This window comes from Lissotriton vulgaris, chromosome 3_1 (genome assembly GCF_964263255.1).
Source record: "Lissotriton vulgaris chromosome 3_1, aLisVul1.2, whole genome shotgun sequence".
Classification (NCBI taxonomy): domain Eukaryota; kingdom Metazoa; phylum Chordata; class Amphibia; order Caudata; family Salamandridae; genus Lissotriton; species Lissotriton vulgaris.
This window is the reverse complement of record NC_141689.1, coordinates 1884294392-1884316829: the sequence shown is the minus strand read 5'-3', so window position 1 is coordinate 1884316829 and position 22438 is coordinate 1884294392. Positions and strand designations below refer to the sequence as shown.

At 41.6% G+C, this 22438-nt stretch overlaps 1 protein-coding gene across 6 annotated transcripts in view; it reads right to left on the bottom strand.

Moving 5' to 3' along the window:
* GRIA2 (glutamate ionotropic receptor AMPA type subunit 2) overlaps positions 1 to 22438 on the bottom strand; it is a 531232-nt gene that overhangs the window by 59848 nt on the left and 448946 nt on the right. For all 6 annotated transcript variants that reach the window (XM_086962351.1, XM_086962349.1, XM_086962346.1 and 3 more), the window contains exons 9-10: positions 17824 to 17934; positions 7581 to 7787 (exon numbers count right to left, since the gene is read on the bottom strand). In XM_086962351.1, the coding sequence (XP_086818477.1) occupies positions 7581 to 7787; positions 17824 to 17934 (318 nt within the window). The remainder of the gene's footprint in view (positions 1 to 7580; positions 7788 to 17823; positions 17935 to 22438) is intronic.

The window sequence follows — 22438 nt, the reverse complement described above, 5'->3', positions numbered from 1 at the left end:
AAGTGTTTTGCTACTGATCTTTTGGACATGTGTCTCTTCACCACTTGGAGCCTTATCACAGTGTTGCTGTAAGGAAATGTTTTTTTGCACTGCAAGGGCCAATGATTTACAAATTGCATCAGCATAGTGCTAGTGACCATGACTCGATGGATTCCCTACAAAAATCGTGATTTATTCTCCCTGGAACATATGGTGGTCTGGGATTTGCACTAAGTTTTGATTGTGCCTGCAGTGAACTTCATAGGAGTCTTTATGTAACAGATCACGGGCTGGCTTACATGCTGTGCGCACCTCTTTCAACAAAACAGAAATGGTAATTGGTCTCTGGTTTTGCGCTACATTTCATATGGTTTGTAAAAACGTGGATTTAGGCCTCAATTACAAGAGCCCTAGTCCTTGATGCGATAATTATTGCATCACTCAAAATCCAATTCTCTGAGGAGTAGAATTTAATGTATGTGAAAATGATCACCCATAATGAGTTAAGTCCTTCAAAATGGAGCATAGCATGTCATTTTCCTGCACTTTCCACCAGAATCCTCATGTCTTAGTATTTCCTGGGCATTTTCCCTCAGTAAACATTGTCAAGTTTATACCGCTAATATCGATCTTTTGAAATAGTAGCGATACAAACTTTAACAAATCCAGCAATTACCAAGAGCAGTAAGTTTTCCCCTACTCAGATTTACAGTTCTTAGACAAACAGAGGTCGGCGCAGAGGTCCAAATTATCTGGCCCACTTTTAATAAAAGCCTAAGAAACAAGGGCATTTTGTGCAAACATTTTGTGCACCTACAACGTTTTCTAATTTGTTTCATAGACGACGTTTAATAATTTTCATTTGAAATTTGTTATACAGTCGAATTAAAGCATACAAGTCTTTCATGCCAAAGTACAACTGTTTTTGAGATATTAAAGTTGCAAAACTCGGACTGGCTTTTGCACCAGACAAGATGGTGGGTGCCCATTAAGAAGCCCCCTTTATGCTCTGGTGCAGCGGCGGTGAATTTACTGGTCTATGAGTGGCCACCGTTTTGTCAGTGCACCAAGCATGGCACTTAGGCACTCATACCTCAAAAAAAAAGCCGTTTTGCAGAACTATTTCAGCATGCCCTAGTTTTCTGAAAGCTTGTTTAATTAAACCTTGCTGTAGCTTTTCTTTACCCAGCTCTGCGGTGGTGATTCATGATAACTCGCAAGCGGCTTCCATTTTGCAGCGCACCACTTGCACTGCAGTTTTGGTGCATTACCATAAATTCCTCACACTGAATGCTTTTAGGAATGGGCAATACCTCACAAAGAGTGCATTCTTAGTGTAAATGTCCATTTTCAAGCTGTTTTAATTGCTGTTTTTATTACGAAACAAAATGCTGTAAATCTCTTCTCACTCTTCTGACACATTTGCTTCACAGAATACTTTGCATTTGCAGTCCAGAACTTTGGGCAATTCATCTCAGCGCTGGTCTGGCTTCTGTCTGAAAATTGAAGATGCAAATCTCTCCATTTACCACCATTTCCATACTGCTCCATGTTATTTATGATTGCTGCACTGCATTCTACTAGCTCATACTATGCTTCAGTCATTACTTCTTCTTTACGGGCAGGATAAAATCATTTCAGAAAGTTCCTAATCATACTATTCAATACGATAGGGTGGCCAGAGATCTTTGAGCTGCTAAGGCACCACCTCTAATACAAAGTCTAAAAGGGCAAACAATGATCCCCCATCATCGATCATGTTCTCCCATTATCCAGTATTGTATACCATCCTGGATGAAGGTGAGAGGCTTAAAACCTTTCATATGTGCTACTAATGAAAATCTTAAGCAAATTGAGAACCCCTATATTGTTATGGAGGGTAACATTTTCAAAATGGCATCTATGTGCTAGCACTATTCAAGATATGGCCACCAAATTTCCCTTTCTTGAACAAGAGATTCTAAAACGTAAACTGCATACAGAGGATCTCGAAAACATGAATAGATGGAACAACCATCACTAATATAGATTGCCGGAAGCCCTCGAGGGTCCCAACCTTCTTGGATTCTTGAAGAAATTTCTCCCAGATCTTCTCGGCCTTCAGATTCCTCTTTATCTTAACATTCAAGAAGCACGCTGCCTTGTCGTCCTCATCCTCACTCTTCTAAACCCAGAGGAATCATAATGCTATCTTTGGAATTCAAGGATCTGTTATGTGTCTTGAAAGCAGCCAAAGAAAAACATTATCTCATATGGTCCAGCCACAACATTTTCATCTCTCCAGACCTCTCCAATATAATAAGTGCCAGAAGAAAAGACTTCCTTGCCCTGCGACCTCAAACAAACAAGACAGTTCAATATCCGCTATGGCATCCTTCAACCTTGTTTATGCAAGATTATTTATGAAGGCACCTCATGATCTTTTGATGAACCTGCTAAATTAAAAATGTTTCTTGAAACTATTTCACATCGTAATATGGACACTAATATTCAACATTCCCAAGAATTTTCCTTTGCCCCTGTTTTCTGTTTCTTCCTCAATCTCTTGAATATATTGCTTTTTCAACATAATTTATTTATCATCTCTCTGCTGTTGTTTTTTTTCTGGGGCTGACATGTCCCATGCAACTTTTTCATCCTCTTTCTTCACATTTGGATTTCTATCCATGATCTGCCCCTTCTTCCTTTTAGTTAAGCCTTCTTTGTCCTTTTTGTCCTATTCTTCTTTTTATTGTGATTATATGAGTAGGTGTATGTTTTCAAATATTATTATGTTTGCATTACTCATGTATATTGTTATTGTTAATAATTGTGTCATTTTGTCTCACTTTCCATTCTTTGCAGCTTGTCATCCATGTTCCTGTTCCCCTTTCCTTATTCCCCAATATGTCTAACGATGTCTCGTGGAATGCCCATGGTTGGGGACATCCAGTTAAAAGACAAAACGTACTCTCTCATTTGGCAAAACTTAATACCCACATTGCCTTTTTACAGGAAACTTAGTGAAAGGATGTTGAATCACTTAAATTAAAACACCAATGAGTTGTTCAGGTTTTTTTTCCTGTTGCTATTAATTGCAGAGGTGGTGTTGTCATTCTATGTTATAAATCTCTTAAAGTACAGATCTTATCACCTGACAGTAAAACTAATGGACGATGGGTATTGGTTACTGCCACTATTCATAACAAACGTGCTTCTCTATTCAATATCTATGGCCCGGTCAAACCTCACCCTGATTTCATTATTGTAGTAGGTGATTTTAATCAATGGTTGGACCCCTTTACGGAAAGTAAATCCAAAAGCTAATTCAGTCCTGACAAATCCTATAAGGCTGTCAAATCCGCCATTTTCACTTGTTCATTATTTGAAGTTCAATAAACTTGCAACCCTGATACATGTAAGTTTATGTTTTGTTCCAGTGCATGTCATACCATGTCCAGAATTGGTTACATTTTAGTTATAAAGTCCTTACTCCTTTCTATAAAATCATCAGAAATTGGTTCCATTTTTATTTCAAGTCAAGCCCCAGTTTTGTCTTCCTTTGATTTATCCCTCAATAACTCCAAAAACTGGGCATTGGAACCTAGTGCTTTTATTAACCTCTTCACTGCGGCGGTTATTCCACCGCAGTGCTAGACATTCCAATTGCGGGCGTGGTCACGACGGCTCCCAGCCGCCATGAGCATGCGCCAGTGTGACTCATGATGGCCGGGGGCCGTCGTGAGCATGGAAGAGGTTGAGGAATTCTTTCAAAATAACCAATCTATTAACACTTCTATTCCTAACCATTGGGATGCTTTTAAAGCCTCTTTTCGAGCTTTCACTAGAAAAGAAGTTAAGTTCCCAATACTTTTCTTTGTTTCTGCAAATAAAAGACTTGAACATACTTACTTCACCTCTAAATCTTCATCTGTCTTACATGAATTAATAACAGCCAAATCTATTCTCAGCGAAAATGCTGCCACTGATGCATGTAAAATGTTACTTAAGGTTAAATCTAGATTCAATTGAGGTCAAAATACGCCTGGTAAAATGCTGGCTAATTACTTAAAATGTAATCAGAGCAGAAAAGTTTTGGACCCTTTCACAGTGAATTTACTAATAACACTGTGACCACCGACTCTGATATTTACACTGTTTTCCGATCCTACTTCCAATCATTGTATACAGAAGATACCACCCGATCAGCACCAAGTATACAAAAAATATTCAGTGGTCTTCCCAAACCATGATCCCTCTGTAGCACCTTCAAAGAATTAGAAACTGATATTACCCTTCCAGAAATTATAGATGCCATCAAATACCTAAAAACAGCTAAGGCTCCTGGACCAGATGGATATTCTATTGAATACATTTCTTCATTTTCATCTTTTTATGCCCCCAAATTATTAGAGCTCTTTTATTCTTTTCTTTTGAACTCAAAAGCTAGTGCCACTTTTCTGGAAGCCTTGAATATTATTATCCCTAAGCCAGATAAAGACACCATCCTTTGTAATATCTATCAACCTATTTCATTGATTCATTATGAATGCAAAACATTTGCCAAGGTCCTACCATCTCTCCTAGAAAATGTTGTGCCTCTCCTTGTCAAAACTGATCAATCTGTTTTTATTAAGAGCAGACCTGCTGCAGATCATGCCAGAATGTTCTCTCATATTCTTGCAGTGGCCTAGAAACATAATACCCATCTTGCAGCCCTATCCTTTAATGCTGAAAAACATTTGACCACATTAATTGGCAATGTATCTTTACCAATCTACCCTAATTTGACTTTGGTCACAGATGTATTTTATTCATAAAATTCTTACATTCTGACTCTTGTACCAGTATTTTAGGTAATGGTAATTTTCCCTATTATTTTACTTTACATAGAGGTACCAGGAAAGGTTTTCCCCTCTCCCCTTTCCACTCTCCGGTTTACGTTTATTCTTTGTCTAGAACCCCCTCTTGAACATATTCGCTGTAATACACTTATCTCCGGGTTTAAATACAATTCCCTAGAGACTAAGTAATAGGCTTATGCTGATGATGTTCCTATTTACATGTCCAGTCGTCTGCCTTCTTTAGATCCTTTTTTTTCAAGAGATCAATTTAAATTCTAACATTTCTAGATATACACTCAGCTTTTCTAAAACTGAAATTTTACCATTAAATTCCTTTTGTTATAAGTACATGTAACTTTTATGTGGTGCTCTTCCAGACCTAAATACTTGGTGTTTGGTTTTCTCCTACTATTTCCAACATAATTAGCCTTAACTTCAATATTTTAAAGCTTAAACTACAAACGTTATTCTCAATTTGGTCTCTTCTGCATTTATATTGGTGGGGCAGATTAGATACACTCAAAATTATCATTGTACCAAATGTCCATTATACACTTTCTATGTTACCCTTCAAACTTCCCAAATTGTTATTTTTCATAAATTACCTCCATTTGTACAAAATTTCTCCGGAACAATAAACATCCATGCATTGGCCTATGTAAATTTAAACGCCCATGGATTGAGGGTGGTGTCCGATTCCCAGATTTTAAGCAATACCATACCGCTTCTTTAATTCGACAATTTTATTCCTTAATCAGTGATTTTCAACACTCTTCCATACTACAATGGATTGAATTTGAAAGAGCCTTACGGAAGAATGTTTCATTCAAAGATGTGATTCATATGTTTAATAGTACCTTTATTTCCCAAAATATTAATTTAACATATTCCCAACTTTTATAACATACAAAAATGCTTTCTATCCTCCTCATTTTGGTACAATAAGTTTCTCAAATTTTGCCACAAATCCTTTTATTTCATACACTGGACAGAGAAAAGTATTTGTTTTTACATCAATTGATAAGGGATATATCTGTTATACCTTTTCCCCAACTACAAACACAATACAACTTACCAAGCTCTTTTTTTAAAGGAATATGAATTAATATCCTCTGTTATCCATTCCTTTTTAATCACTCACAATTTCCCTCCTCCCTCAGTTCCTTTCCTACTTTTGACAACTTTGATACTATTCATCATGACTCTATTGCTAAAACTACCTGTGTATACAAAAGTTTACTATTACCAACTTCTGTGCGAACCGAACATTATATTGAAATATTATGGGAAACTGACCTTTCCTTATCGGGTTCTGTTCATTACTGGGATATACTACGACATAAACATTCAACATCCCCAAAGCTATGTATATTACTTAATCTCTATTTTTTATTTATAGTAGAGCTATTATTTCCCCTAATGTGCTCTAAATTTGATTAGTCTGCTTCGCTACTATTAAAGTCATGTTCCATTTCCAATGGTACTTTAACCCATTTATTTCATCATTGCTCTCATGTGTCTCATTTTTGGGAAGCTATTTGGTATGAATATTTAAAATTCTTCCACTGTATTATACAAGTACAAATCCAAAATGTTTTCCTAGTATCTAAGTCACCTGATTTGATTACTTTTCCTCCAAATGTTTGTTATTTGATCTTTTTATTGCACTTGCTATCAAATGTATATTGTCCTGTTGGAAAGATACTTCTAAACTATCTGTGCAAACACGGTGGAGTTTTATTTGCAATGAACACAGAATATCTACCATCTTCTCCTTATCGTTACGCCAGAAGATTAAATTGGATTTATATTGGTTACTCTTCACTATCTATCTATCTATCTATCTATCTATCTATCTATCTATCTATCTATCTATCTATCTATCTATCTATCTATCTATCTATCTATCTCACTCATCATTTCCTTAATCATTAATCTCGATCTTTCAGTCTGCACTCCTTCCTATTTTCCCTATGCTTCCTCCTACCTTACTCCTTAATCTACTTCTCTTCTTCTATATTTTCTTTCTTTTTATATAAAATTACAAATATTTTTCATAAGTTTCTCTTTTGTATCCCTTCAAAATCATAACACCTCCGACTTATAATTGTTATATTACAATTATTATGTCTCTTGTTATTGCTCTATGAATCTTAATAAAAAATATTGAACAAAAAAATAGCAAAACTTGCAGGAACACATTTGCTACATGCCAAGTCACAGAAAAGATAGCAACTATTCACCATTGAAAAGGCATGCATGCACAGTGCTAAAGTACATTGTCTCACATAAACGAATTTATTATTTGCTGTTCAATTAGAAATGTCCTATTTCAGCGAGCAAATAGAAATGTCTTTTCTGATGTACCACTGTTTGACAAATTCCACATTGAGATATATATCTTGCATTTACCAACTCAAAATTCCCTTGACAATACCCAAGGTCAAACTTCTGAACTTGTGGCTGTTTGGGCTATCTCAGTAACATGATGACAACTTTGCTATAGATGTACATTTCATTGGTAACGTGGCGCTGCAATTCATTTCGCAAAAAATATATATAATAAAGGAAAGCGTAAAACAACACAATGGTAAACGTACTGGATAAAGTATGCATGGCAACATAACCATTGCTTGTTCTGCTGATATAATTGTGTTGTAAAAAAATTAACAAGTATTAAAAAAGTTTTATGTCAAGTCTCAAGAGTTACAAATGTGAGTGCATCATTTTGTGACAATACATGAACTATTTTAGTAAAGTTTAGGGAAGCGTTCTTACCCCATACACTAGTTCTCCGACCATCCCATTCCAAATTTTTGTTTCCTGATCCCTGGCCCCGTACTTGCCATCTGCAACAATTGTCAGTTTGTATTTAAAACCACAATGCTTTGCGATTTCCGTTGCAAGATCCACACAGTAGCCCTCATATCGCTCATTTCCTTCAAATTGGTCCGCATTTTTCTTAAACATCACATAAGGGGACTCCTGAAAGTCGAAAGCATAGTGAATTAGTATAGGAAAAAAGGTCTACATTAGCTCAATGTCTAATGGGCAAATTATCCCTCTTGGGCTCATGATTTGAGGATGCATTTTACGTTTTATGCTCAACTTTTGTTAACAATCCAACTTTCTCTCTAACTAGTACTGCTACTCTACTATTGACTCATCTCTCCCTCTCTCCCTACTCTCATGTATCTCTCGCCCCTCCATACTTTATATTTCTCAGTGTCTTTCTGATAAGTCCTTGCCTTTAATTCCTGGTCTTCTTACAAACAAATGTAGAAATTTCCCTTTTGATGGTGAAGTATTTCCTGTAAAAATGCCTTATTAAGTTGGGTTTAGCTGACCTATATTAATTAAACAAATAGACAAATATAGTCCCCTTCCTAAAAATGCAAATGTTTCTTTTCTAAGAAAGGGTCATGAGTGTACAAAGCATTCTTGTGTAAGTATTTACTGGGTTCAACACCCTCACTTGGAGTAATGAAGAAATTAATCTAATTCCATTGTCACTATTAAAAGTAGTTAATGATAAGTTCATCAGTCAAAAGATCTTTGACCACTGGTCTAACATTGTAGAACAAATACTGGGATATCGGAGGTGGTCATGGATGCAGAGAAACATAAAATGCAAGCATCAGACAACTTCTTTATGAAAGATATTACTAAGAATTTAGAGATGACTGCAGCAAAGAATTTGAAGCACAACATCACATCCATGCATCAATTTTAGGAATCAAACTCAGCATCTACAATGTCAGATTGCTCAACATCTGCTCCATTCTATGCGCATCTAAGGTTCACTAATTAAAAAAGCTTAGCAGCTAATCATCCCTTAAGTAAATATGCTGACTGAAGCTATATCCCAGGCATATCAAACCCATCCTTGTTCACCACATATGGACTCAGAAAGGTTTGTGAGATAGGCGATGTACCACCTAGTGCTATTTTTGCCACTTATGCCAGCTCTCTATATTTCTACATCTTTTTGGCATAATACAAAACAGGATTTGGATCTTAGTTGGGGTGGTTACAGATTCATACCAGTGCATGACAGTTTATGTTTCAAGTGAAGACATTTTCTACCAAAGAGAGGGCAAACATGGCTACACAAGTGGTAGTGCAGTATGCCAGTCAATGTTTGGTAGACTCAAATGATTTCTTCCAATAAAAAGCCCAATAACATAGCTGGAGTCTGACCATAGCCATCATTTTCAGGATTTTTGTTTACGGACAAAATTCTCTTTAACTATTTTAGAACTGATTTATTGGTTTTCACCACTGCATCAAACACAGCATTAAGTATTCCTGAACAACCATAGTTTCTTAACAACCATAAAAGTGGTAGGTCACTTAAAGATGGTTACAGACAAAAAACAGTCAGCAAACAATTCTCAAATAGAACAAGCCAATGCCTGATCTACATGAAACAATCAGTGATATTCAGTCAACATCTACGTCCTGCTGCAAATGTTTGCAAGTGGGCACAAAACAACATCAGTTCACTATACATAATTCAGCAAGATGCCTGTAAAGATATTTGTGCACAAGCCTCCATACTAATTCCAATGTACGTAAAGTTTCATATTCAATGGGCACACAATTTAAAGTTGACAAATGTTGAACATTCAGTGGAAAATGTGCTCACAAGAACAATGCAGTGGTGAAACCAGCAAGAAGGAAGGAGATACATTATAAAATAAACCAGCATAGGTACTATGAATGACACAATCACCAGTGGTTTACAGTTTCGCATGTGATGGACAAATTAAACAATATATTAATGGCAAATAAATGGGAGGTTGTGAATACACCACACCAAAAATAACTTGGTGCTACAGTATTTAATGTTAGACCTCAAAAAGCATTCATTTCCATGGAAGTTGGATTTCTGTTTCACATTCTGTAAACCATGAACCTAGTACCATAATGGCATACACAATGCGAAGGTAGAACGGGAGATATGGCTGACTGTAACAGTAACCACACCTAAATCTGCAGGGCTCCATACTGAAAACGAATTAAGGCCATAACAAAAAACATCAACAATACCAAGGCAGAATTGTGGTGCATGGGTGACCCTCCAGTGTCACCTAACTGACCTTCTACGGCCCCCAAATGGTTTCAGACACAAGCCAACAATTATGCAATGTAAAACCAGATGTGTGGGTCATATTCTAATGCCATCCCTTCCAACAGAGAGGGACACCCCCTCTTGTGGCCCTTACAGGCTACAGGCCATAAAAGCGATGTACCAACCAAAAAAGACCCTCACTCATTTAAGTTGACTTACTCACTCTACTGATTGCACACAAACAATTGATTCACACTGTGGTCAGCGATGGAAATAACCCCGAACTACTGCTAAGTGCTGTGAGATCAAAATGCGTACCATACATGCAGTAATTAGCAATAAGCATCATCAAGAAAAGATACCCTAGTGTTTTTTTTAGCGCACAATGGCTGGTAATAATTGCCCAGGCATGAGACACACTGTAACAATAATGGACGCTGAGCGCCAGATACACAATGGCTTTTAGCGGTCGCAAATGGAAAATCACGCCATTGGCGACCACTAAATAGCACTATTAAGAAGGGCTGTGCCAAGTACATCCCTTCCTAATAGCGAGTTTAAGAGAGATATATGATTGTCTTACGACCAGAATACAGTAGAAAAACAATGGCAGTTTACCACCTCCTTCAAGTAAGTGGTAAGCAAGTCGCAAATAGGAAGGGGGCCCCAGAGGGCCCCTTCCCTTTTGTGAATGGTAGTGAAAACATTTTTAAGAGCAGGCAGTGGTCCCAAGGACCACTGCCTACCCATAAAAAATTAAACAGAAAAGATTATTATTTCTTTTTGAAACACACCTCGTGTTCCTTTAAGGAAAACAGGCTGCATTTCAAAAAAGAAAGTTTTTTTATTTTAAACAAACACATCAGGCCACCATCTCTGTGTTATAGCCCATTTCCAAAGGATCAAAAATTGCGACCTGCCTCATGAAGATTGATGAGGAAGGTCAATTTTGACCACATTGGGAAGCGGTATTGTGTGTGAAAAACATTAATAGATTAGTACATTTCATTTTGAGAGTCTCTAATTGTGAGTTGCAAAAAATTGAAATTTGAGACTCTCAAAATAAAATGGTCTTACATCTGTGTGACCTACCGTGCTATATCCCTCCCGTGTGAGTGTTTGTTTCTGTATGCACAGGGACAAGAAAATAAACGCAATTAGCTTTTTTTTCATACTGTGTATAGAAAAGTATCAGGACTATGCCAATTTATGCTAATATTTATCAAGGGTTTGCATCACCTTTAAGTCACCCAAAGGTACGTAGGGGTGATACAAAATGTAAATGAGATTACCAAGCTATGCAAGTACACATTACGTGGCACTTCATTGCTTGATAAATCTAAACTAGTGCAAGGCAGAGCAAAGCACTGTCTTGCGTTACTCTGTGCCAGAGAGGTGATGTGCCATGGGTAGAGCATGGGTGTTCCCACGCATCCACCCATGCATTTGGAAACATTCCCAGATTTACCAACACTGGTAGACCTGAAAATGCATCAGAATTGTACACCGCCCCACCAGAGGTGCAACGAGGAGAATTACTGTTGTTACTCATTGTTTGTTCCTCTTTCTTGGAAATATAGGAAGAGACCTCTGAGGATTGTTTTTGTGCAAGAAGGTGTCCAGTCCTGCACAAACACAATCCTGCCTACAATGCAGACACCCTTGCTCCATGGTGATAAGGTGTCTGCATTGGCGCTAAGCAGCAGTTTATGCGCTAGGGCACGTAGAGAACAGGAATGCACCATATAATGTTAAATTCTGCGCATTCCTACCCTCTCCGTTTCATGCAGCGCAGCAAGGTGGCTTGCTAAGCTGTATCGCATGACCAATTGATGAATATGGACCGTAGTGTATTTACTCATAGGAAAGTTAAGTGACTGATTTAAATTGCATTATACTTTTAAATTGTAATCAGGGTGGGTTAGCTTATGTCTGTTTAATGCTATATGTCGCCTGCACATTTTGTTGCTATCATCTTGTGTGCCTTCTGATTTCAGGCAAAACAAGAGAACTGAAGCCATCTCTGTATCACTTTGAGATTAAATTAGCATATTTATTTTTTGTCAATGGAACTTTGTATCCATTTTAGGACTAGAAAATGGAGCTAAGAATCCATTAAAATGTATCACAAACAGAACATTTTACACATATGGACTGGACTAACAGAGCATTTACACTTTTGTTCCTTTTTGAGTGCAGATGGCATATTGAGAAAATAGAAGCCACATTAAATGTTGAACATGATGGTCAATGATAGATTATTAGTCCAGATACCATACATGTCAACTCACACTGTGCCACTGTGTGGCACACGATATCGGTTCCCTTCATACAGTCTCAGGGTGAGGAGCCGATATCACATGGTGGCAGGGAAAACAAGCTGAAAGCCACTGTAAATAGTGGCTTTCCAGCTCGTTTTCTGAAGCTTTGAACTGTCAACGTCCAATAAGGGGTGTGAAACAGGCCACAATATATGCTCCCATAGGGAAATGGGAGGGGCAGTTCATCCCTGCACCCTGTGGCAGGCACTTCAAGCAGGCCCTGCTGGGGGCCTCATACACTCTTATAGACATGGTTTCCTTGTAGGACACGGAAACACTGCATCATAATACCAAGGGCCGAAAGCCACTCATTTTGGGATTACAAGCTGGTTCTGAATGGCCAATGGGCTTCTTGAGCCTGTCGGAAACCAGCTGGAATGACCGTCCGGTTTAGTTTCAGATAATGCAGCGGTCGGAAAGTAAACCAAGCAGTCCATTACTATGCGGCTCAGAAGGCTCCGACCATCGGTCAGGGCCTTTACGGACCACATCGTAAACGGCCCTTAATGTAATGGCATAGCACTGAAAGTAAGGTCACTGAGGAAGTGAAAGAGTGTATGGTAAATTACTTTCACAAATATTATTGCTGCGTTTGTGGGAATCAGGGCACTAAAACTGTCTCCATCAGCTATTGGAGGGGTTTCGGCAATCCTTACCATTGTTCTCTTTTCTTTGAAATAATTAATTTTTTTCAGCTATAAAAAAGCTCTCCATATTTAAACATTGTACTTAGCCGTGGTCTGTCAGAAAAAAGAAATGGTGGATAAAACACCATCCCCCAGAATAATTGGTTTTCATATTTAAGTTCCTCTAACTTAATGTGGTTTAGCAAAGAATCTGTCAAATCATCGCTCCATGAATTAGTTTGGGAACAATGCTTCCAAAAGGGAGCGTGGTAAAATACAGGTTAATAGTTTGTAAAATAGCAGAATCTAAAGAATGTATTTGCCAAAGTGGGAATTCATCCCTAGTGCAGCAAAGCTCTACCTATGTTTGAAGAAGGGAACAACCCTTAAATTAATTCAAAACAACTCATGACCAGTCATTGGCAGTTCTTTATGAAATTTAGGAGGATATAAGTTTGAAGAGGGTCGAGAGGAACAAAATGCACATTGAACTAGGAGTGTGTGAGGTGGTTAGACCATGCTGATGATGTGGTACCACACTACCGATACTTCCCCCACTCTGTGCAGGAACAGCCAGAGACAAGCAAGGCATCTATGCTATAGCTGGCTTCGCACACGTTTTGGTAGCAATTGACTGCACACATGTCCTACTTGTGCCCCCTGGCAACACTGCACACAATAACCACAACAGAAAGCACATGTATTCCTTCAATGTGCAGGCAATGGCGGCCCCCCGGGAAATCTCCACCAACGTCGATGACAACCACCCAGGCAGTGTGATGATTCCTACATCTGCCGACAGTCCATCATCAACCAGTGCTACCAGGATGGCACCTATGGAAATGCACTGCTCATTGGCAATTACCAAATGAACACAACACACACCTCAACTTCACAATCATGCAACTCACAACACATGGAATACACACATTACAAATGAATGAGAATGTACACAATGCCAAGTGTGGCGTGGATGTGTTGGCCAGACTGCAGTATTCAGACCACAGATATATCCATGTCGACATACACTGCGGGTGTTTTGAGTGTTGTGGACAGTGGACGCTGCCATGTTACCCCAGAATCGGGGGAAGCTCGCAGAAATTTAGCTTGTTACGTCTCTCCGTAAGCGTGAGCGGAGTGCCAGGCCAGCCTAGGGGTCTGAATAAAAAGCACGTAGCTCTGGGCCTGGTTCTCTTCTGTAATGCCCACTGTCTCTGCCAGGGCGGCGCCTCTCACCCCGCCACAAGGCCGATTCCGTGAACGGTGGTGCCTGCGATCCTGTGCGCCTGCTGCACCCCAGGCCACTGGTTTCCAAACCTGCTTGCCCGCCCCTGCGCACCCAGGCCTCTCTGCACACATGCCAACACTGGCGTGTGTCAAAGAGGGCCCACCACGTGCCGGTGCAAGCTCCAAGCTTGAGGCACGCGACCCTGGCACCTGCTATGACTATCACAGCCTCCACGAGCAAGGCATGCAGTACTCCTTTCTCATTGACGCACTCTACCGGCATACACAGTGGACTAGTAGGTCACACATTTGGAACTGAGTCTTGATTAGACTATGGCAGAGAACAATATTTATGGCAGATTTTATGTCACTATACTCCCTTCGATGTGATGTGGGTGTAATGCATAGCATTACAACCACACGTGTCTGTGGGCCCACGCGGACTACTGCCCTCGGCCTAAGCTGTGCTCGAGTAGGTCACACATTTGGAAATAAACATTGATTTTTCAATGGCAGAGTACATATCATTGCATGTAAAGAGAGGTATAATAGGATGACGCGTTGCAGTCAGGAGGTAAAAAAGATTATTGTTACGGAGGTGATCGAACACTACAGACAACTGCCCTGGTGTCGCTAACTATGCGCATCGCGAGCCACCGACACATGGCTGTGGGCCACTGCTGACCGCTGCCTCCGGCCTACACTGCGGTCGAGTAGGCCACACATTTCAGACTGAGTCTTGATCATGCAATGGCTGAGTACACATTTTAATGCAGAGTTCAAATCACTATACTCCCTTAGATGTGGTGACACCTACTCTGTGCATTGCATTACAACGACATGTGTCTGTGACCCCTTGCTGGCAACACCTTCGGCCCACACTGCGGTGGAGTAGGTCACACAGTTGGAACTGAGTCTTGATTTAGCAATGGCCGGGTTCATATCTTTGTGCCGACATCATCGCAGACTGCATCCCCTCTCAGCCCTGGTGCCACTAAGTCTGTTCCCCGACATTCATGGACACTCTCTATTTGAACTTTGGTGGCATCTGAGTCTATGGACTGGGGGTTGTCTTCATCCTCATGTAGCTGATACCGACGTGCTTGTAATGACGAGGCTGTAGCATTTTACTCGACCATTTTTGTTTTAATTATGTGCTGTGGGGAGGTCACGCAGCAATGTCACCTCAGGCAGTATGGGAGACCTGGGACGATGATGAGGGAGATGATGCAGGTGTGACAACCCCCACTTCAGCTGCTTCAGGACTATCCCAAAAGGATTCAATCCTAAACATTTTCTTCACATGAGCGCACTCACCTCTAGTGCCCCAACCTCAGTGCACTGCAACTCACGGACACCTTCTGTTTGCATATTAGTTGGCCCTGTACTTGCTCTGGATACCACCATGATGCTCCGCTGTTGTCTCTGTGGTGCTGGTGGTTTCTGTTTTAATAGTGTTCACTGTTGTAGTTGTTGCCAGCACCAACCACTCCTTGCGGGCTGCCTTACACTCACCCCATACACATCCAGCACAGGCGTCACTGTACATGCGACCCTGCCAATAAATAGGCCGGGCGCACGTGCCTGTAGCCAATCACACCAACTATCTAAGTGTGTCTGTGTGGTCATGATGTATGCATGAGGGCCCGAGCCCTACAACATTACATTGTACTGTGTAGAGCAGAAGCAACCGTGCCACTGCTGGCAGCGGGTATGACCTTGGACATGTAGCTTTCTCATCTGCCGCTCAATACGTAAGAGAAGTGGACTGGGTCGTTGTACGGAGGTCCGGCGTGGGGGTGTGAATGGTAATTCCAAGGCTCTTGGCGTGGTTCAGTACAGGAAATGTGCAAATGCATGGGTCTGTGTCGCAGTGTAGGTCTCCTTTGTGGGGTGTAGGTGGTCCCTGATGGGACTTGGACACCCTGTATGTGATGTAGTTCTGCTTCCATGAGCTCTGACCCCACCCATGCCTGTTCGGCCACCTTCTTTTGGCATTCTGACACCTGGCCTTGGAATGCGATGTGTGCTTTGGTGAGGTGCTGGGAGCCAGCCATGGTGGTGGGTGCTTCCTGTTGTGTTGTCTGTGCAGGGGCTGGGGTCTCATCTATGTAGCTTGGCAGCGCTGCTCCTGGGGGTGGGTTGTCTAAGATATCCATGAGCTGTTGTAGTGCATTGGTGTCTAAGGTGTGGTGGTCGTCAACAGCATTACTGATGAGTTGTCCGGTCTGTTCTGCTGGAGGTGTTGTTTGTCCCTCTGCAATGTGAAGGGGAGATGCAAGTTGACATTGTGTTGACATGTATGTTGGCGCATTGTTCTTGTTGACATGCAGACTGTATGACAATGTACATTGTGACTATTTGGGAGGTGCTGGCAATTTGAAGCGGGACAGTGGACATTTGGACCACTTGACAGATGTGAGGTTGTACACATACATTTCAATCTTACAGTTTCCTGCTCCGTTAGATGAGATGGGCCTGTTTCTGCGCATGAGCGGACCCAGTTGTGTTCCCTGTTTAGCAGTGCCGGTATTGCACTTTGTACCACATTGTCGTGGGATGTGCTGTGATTGCTATGTGTGTGAGCTGCAGTGTGCCACATGGATCAGGGACATGATCCTGGGTCATTTTGGGTGTGCAGTGTGCTACAATCGTTGTGCATGTGTGTCAGTGTGCCCATCTCCCCCCGTCCCCCGAGTCCCTGTTGATGTTGTGTCAGGTCCTATCTGGCTTTGTCCGTACTTCCAAATCCTTGCACCGCCTCCATACTGATAAATGTGGCCTCCATTTCATCAGGCTCCTCCTGTGGTGCAGGACTCCCACCTCCTGTCGCCGTGGCTGCCCTCCTGTTGGCAGCGGGTTTTTGCTTGGTTTTGCTTTTCACATCATGCCAGCGCCTCTTGACCTCCTCGACACTCTGACTGCATTCACATTAGTCTAATTGTGGGTCAGTTGATGGTAGTGTTCTGTCACCTCAGTGACGCTGATCTGGTTTTCCTATGGACTGCGCCCGTCTTCCTCTCCCTCTTCGCCTTGACCTTCCCCAAACCTGTTGTTCTGTGCTGGTGGTCTGTGGGGCTTGTGGGGTTCGCGTTGACCTCTGCACTCGGTCTGGGGGCATCCATGGTGCTTCACACTTTGAATTGTTTTTGGTGTGTTCCATTTGTAGCTTTTATAGTGCATTTTTCTGCATGACGCTTGGGAGTTGCTGGCCTGTCGCTGGTTTTTGATGCATTTTAAAACGCGATTGGCCTCATCGCAAGTTTTTTTGCATTCGTGTTTCGCATTTTGAGGTGTTGAGTTGTGTTTTTTGCTGACATTTGACTCGTTGTTGTAGGCATATCTCATGGTACAGCCGTGTTGTGAATACTTAGCTAACATGTCGTTATTTTCCTGTGATAGACTGCGATATGGAGAGTTCCGTTAACTTGACTTTGTGGTAATTATCACACGTTCTTGATAATATTCCCCATTGTGTACTACTGCATGTATTTTGCATTTCTGTCATGCTCTGCTTTTCCGTAAAGTTGTTACAAATATAAAGTTGTTTACCTCTGTAATATTCTTCAAGGGACCAATAAGTGGCCGAGTTAGTGCATAAGGAAAACATAATTAGAAGAAAACAATTGTGTAACAAGCATGTTCATACTATGATGGAGGGATGCAATCAAATAAAATAAAAACTTGTCAACGGGTGTAAGGGATTGATTGCAGAGGTGCCATTTAAGCAAAGAAAAATAGTTGACTAATTCTAATACAAAGTATGTAATTACCAAGATCGTGGTGACAATGACAGTCTTGTTCTCAAGACCGATAGAGTCATTTCCTGAAAGGCCGTCGACTGCAGTCAAAACCATTTTATCAACCTCTGTCCAGAATCCAATCTGTAAAAAAAGGTCCATGCAAAACAGTAAATAAACACATAAAGACAGACAAATATCAGAGGCAAGATCAATCTCTTTACACTCTATTGTATATTTACACACACACATTCTTCCGTCAACTTCATCCATCAAGCCAATGTCTATACATAGAATGGGAAACAGCAAGGAAAACATTTATGAGTTCATATTTCGATGACATCCTTACTCAAACACTGGAATGTTTTCTTTCCTTACTGGGACAAAATAATGGATTACTGGCACCGGACCGTTTTATTTTACACACTGAGGTAAAACGGTGTATTACTAGAATGTGGCAATGGAAGTTTACATACTTGGGCGATGAACCGAATTTCTCATAGGGGCAATGGTACTATACATCCTGGTGTAATTGTTGTTACACATTGCACACATGTACTGAGCATACTGAAAACACTGTTGTGTGTTACTGTTATGAGGAAATCCTGTTTTGTAATCTATGAAAATATTGTGGCTAAAACCTAAGCAAGCCCCAAGTTAACCTGTGGTTAAGGCGCAAAAGCACTTAGGCCTAACTTAGAGGGAATGTGTCAAGTATTTATGCAGCATTTCAAACAGTAATAAAGTGAAAACTCAGCAGAAAAAAACCCACAGCAATTTAGAAAGAGTAAAATTGAACCAATTATTTGACACCAAGATGACAATAATACAATCAGTAGAACCGGAGATATACAATTTTAAAGATTTATTGGAAACAGTTTCTAGAGGACAAAGCACCAACTGAGTTCATTTATTTGGTCACGGCAAACCAGGGCAAGGTCACAATTTCAGGCCGACCATGATAGAGTGTATGCTGGGTACAAGAACCAGGTTAGGCCTGTTGAACAAAGTACCTTAAATCCTGGTTGCGGAGTGATGCAAGATCCTGAGTCGAGGATGCATCGCCCAGCTGCGAATCTGATGAGGCTAAAGTTCTGCGTTGTCGAGGATGCTGTCAATGAAGGCTTGCAATGCAAAGTCCTACGTAGGCGATGCATCACGCAGTTGTGGTTCTGAGAAGCTGCAGACTGCAATGCGAGGTCCTGTGGCAGGGATATGTCACACAGCAGCTGTTCTGATGCAAAGCTATAAGGAGATGCCTCATGCTGTGTTGGTTCTGCTCAAGAGACCACTACTGGGCCGACAGAGCACCTTCATGCCCACATCCAAGGGTCCAGGACTAGGGTGTCCTACTTGGGGGTCAAGACTCACAGCAGGCAGAGTACAGGTGCTGGGTGCAAGGTATTTGGAGCCTTTTCTGTCCCTGACATTATGATCAAGAGGCTGGTCAACTAGCCCTTGGAGTCACTCTGGTGGTCCTGGGTTCAAGATGCAGGTGAAGTCCTTCTCACTAAGGCTGCAAGGCAACAGCGAGGATTCTGTGAAATGGTCTACTGCTTGTAAGTTCTAGGTGGCATCTTGAAGTATAGGGAGGGTTGAGAGCGGGAGTTTACTCAAATTAGCAGTTATAAGAGGTTAAAGGTACAGCCAGGAGCAGTGGACGTGTAACCTGTAAGATATATTGTTTTTTAAGACTACAAGACATTTCAAAGTTTATGAAATTCATATAGTATAAGGGGTACATAATCAAGTAAAAGATGCAGCTTCTATAGCTAGAAAGGTTATGATGCTCATCTAGTAGCATAGGTGTTACACACAACTTCCTACCAGTAGAATTTCATCAGTAATTGGATTTTTGCTCGTAAGAGGTATGCACTCTGTACAAGCAGGAACCACAATCCTAGTCAGGGTAAGTCAAAACCCACCCTTAATTTTTTTTGTGCCCACCCTCCGGTAGATTGGTATAGGTCAGTCAGGCTTAACTTAAGAGGCAATGAGTAAAGTATTTATGCAACACTTCAAACAATAACAAAACAAAACACCACAGAAAGACATCACACCAGGTTAGAAAAATACAGTATAATTTTATAAATAAAACAAGACCGAAATGACATATCCAATAAGCGGAAATTGAGATATAAATTTTTTAACAATAAACTGTGAAATAATGCTTAGAAGCAATAAGAGCCTATTTGGGATATCTGGTCACGCTGGACCAAGGCAAGGGCAAAAGTTCAGGCCGACAGTTTTAGAGCACGGGCTGGTTATGGGAACCCTCTTGAGCTTGTTGAACAAAAGTACCTTGATCCTGATTTGTGTCTACTTCGAGGAAGATGCGGGGTGCAACCGAGGCAATGCATTGGTTTTGATCCCACAACAGAGAGAGATGTGTCAGTTTTCCCCATGCAAACGCAGATATGCATCGGTGCAGAGGGTGAAATGCTGGTTCATAAGCAATGCGTTAGGTCTGCTCTTGTAGCAGATGATACACCAACTCAGAGGGCAATGCACTTATTCCAAGGATGATGCGCCGGGTCCACTTCACGCAAGAATGAGGATGTGTCTGGTTTCGAACCACGCAAGGGCAAAGATGTGCAGGTTCCAATTAAAATGTGTGGGTTAGCTGGAGAAGTACCTTAAGCCTCAGCCAATTCAGCTGTACTAAGACTACCCCAATGCCCTGCTCTGATGCAGCCATGTGCACAAGGAATTGCTTGCAGAAATCATGGTCCCTGAGCATAGGTGCTGTGCACATGGCTTCCTTGAGGGAATCAAAGGCTTTCTGGCAAGCCTCTGTCCAGATTAACAATCTGGGATGCTTCTTGGATGTCAGGTCAGTTAATTGGCAACTGCTGTTGTAGGGCCTGAAGCACCTTGTGGAGGTGATGCCGGTGTTCATCCTGGCTGGAACTATAGACAGCAATGTCATCTAGGTAGGTGGCACAAAAGGCCTCCTTACCACCCAGAACCCTGTTAACCAACCTTTGAAAGGTAGCTGGGGAATTTTTTAATCTGGTGGACAAAACGCGAAATGGAAGTGGCCCTATGGGTTTGCAAATGCTGACCTCTCTTTGGCCCCATGAGTCAGAGCAATCTGCCAGTATCCTGATGTAAAATCAAAGGTATTGAGGAATTTGGCAGCGCTCAGCCTGTCATCAGCTAATCCTGCGCAGAGGCTAGTTTGTGTATTAGTCCTGGTGACTGAGTTGAGTCCCCTGTAGTCTAGGCAGACCCAAAGTTCTGGCGTGGTGCCCTGTAGGGCAGTCTTGGGTTCCAACACAACAGGGCTCAAACATGGACTATTGGAGGGCTCAATCACCCCTAATGCCACCATCTTAGGGATTACCTGCCTCATCGATGCTTGCTCTCACCCTGTCTGACAACATGTCAATGTTGTTCTTTACAGGAGGCTGTCCCCAGTCTCAACATCATTGACGCACAGATGTATGAGTCCAGGGATGGTTGAGAACAGTGTGGCAAACTGTCCCAGCAACTGGTAATAATCCCTCTGCTGTTCGAGGTTCAGGGTGGAAGAGAGGTTGGCACCCTCCACTGACCTTTGGTGTTCCTGTGCAGAGAAGAGGTCAGGGAGAGGTTCACACTCCTATCCCACTCCCTCATCTTTCACTAGGAGCATATACACCAAGGACCTCACAGAATGAGGCTAATGTCTGTTTACATGGAGCATTCTTAGAATGTTTCTATGGGTCTGGAGATCCACCAAGTAGGTGGTCTTCCTCTTATACTTCTTGACTTGGTATGGGTCAGTCCTCGGTCCTGGAGAGCCCTGGGCCCTACTGGGTCCATAACCCACAATTTCTGGCCAGGCTTAAACTCCATCAGAGTGGCTTTCTGGTCATACTAGAGTTCCATGACTTCTTGGCAGACCTCTAGGTTGCTTTTGGCCTTCATCCAGAAGCAATGCATCTGGTTGCATAGGGCCAGCATATAGCTGACCACTTCCTGGGGAGGGGTTCTTGGGAGCTTTTGTCCACCCCTCTATCACAATGCTCAGATGTCCCCTGATAGGGTGGTCAAAGAAGAGATCAAAGGGGCTGAAGCCTACTCCTTTCTGTGGCACCTCCCTGTAGAGAGGAGAAGGCATGGGAAGAGGACATACCACTTATGTCTCATGGACTTAGAGAGGCCTATAATCATGCACTTCACGATCTTGTTGAATCTCTCTATAAGATCATTGGTTTGAGGGTGATAGGGTGTAGTAAACTTGTAAGTTACACTTCACTCATTCCACATGGACTTCATGTATGCAGATCTGAAGTTAGTTCCTCTGTCAGAATCTACCTCCTTGGGAACCCCAACACAGGTAAAGATCACCATCAGACCTCTACCTACCAATGTGCAGTCACTTACTGCAGACGGATGGCCTCTGGGTAGTGGGTGGGATGGTCCACCAAGAGCAGGATAAACCTGTTGCCTAAGGCTGCCTTGGGATCCAAGGGTCCAATTACACGAGGCCTACCCTCTCAAAGGGGTTGCTAACAACTGGTAGTGGGATCATAGGAGCTTTTTGCTTTTTGCTTTTTCCCTGTTTTCATACTGACCTGACAGGTGGCACAGGACATGTAGAATGCATCTGAGGCTCTCTTTATTCTGGGCCAATAGAAGCGGGAAACAAGCCTGTCTAAGT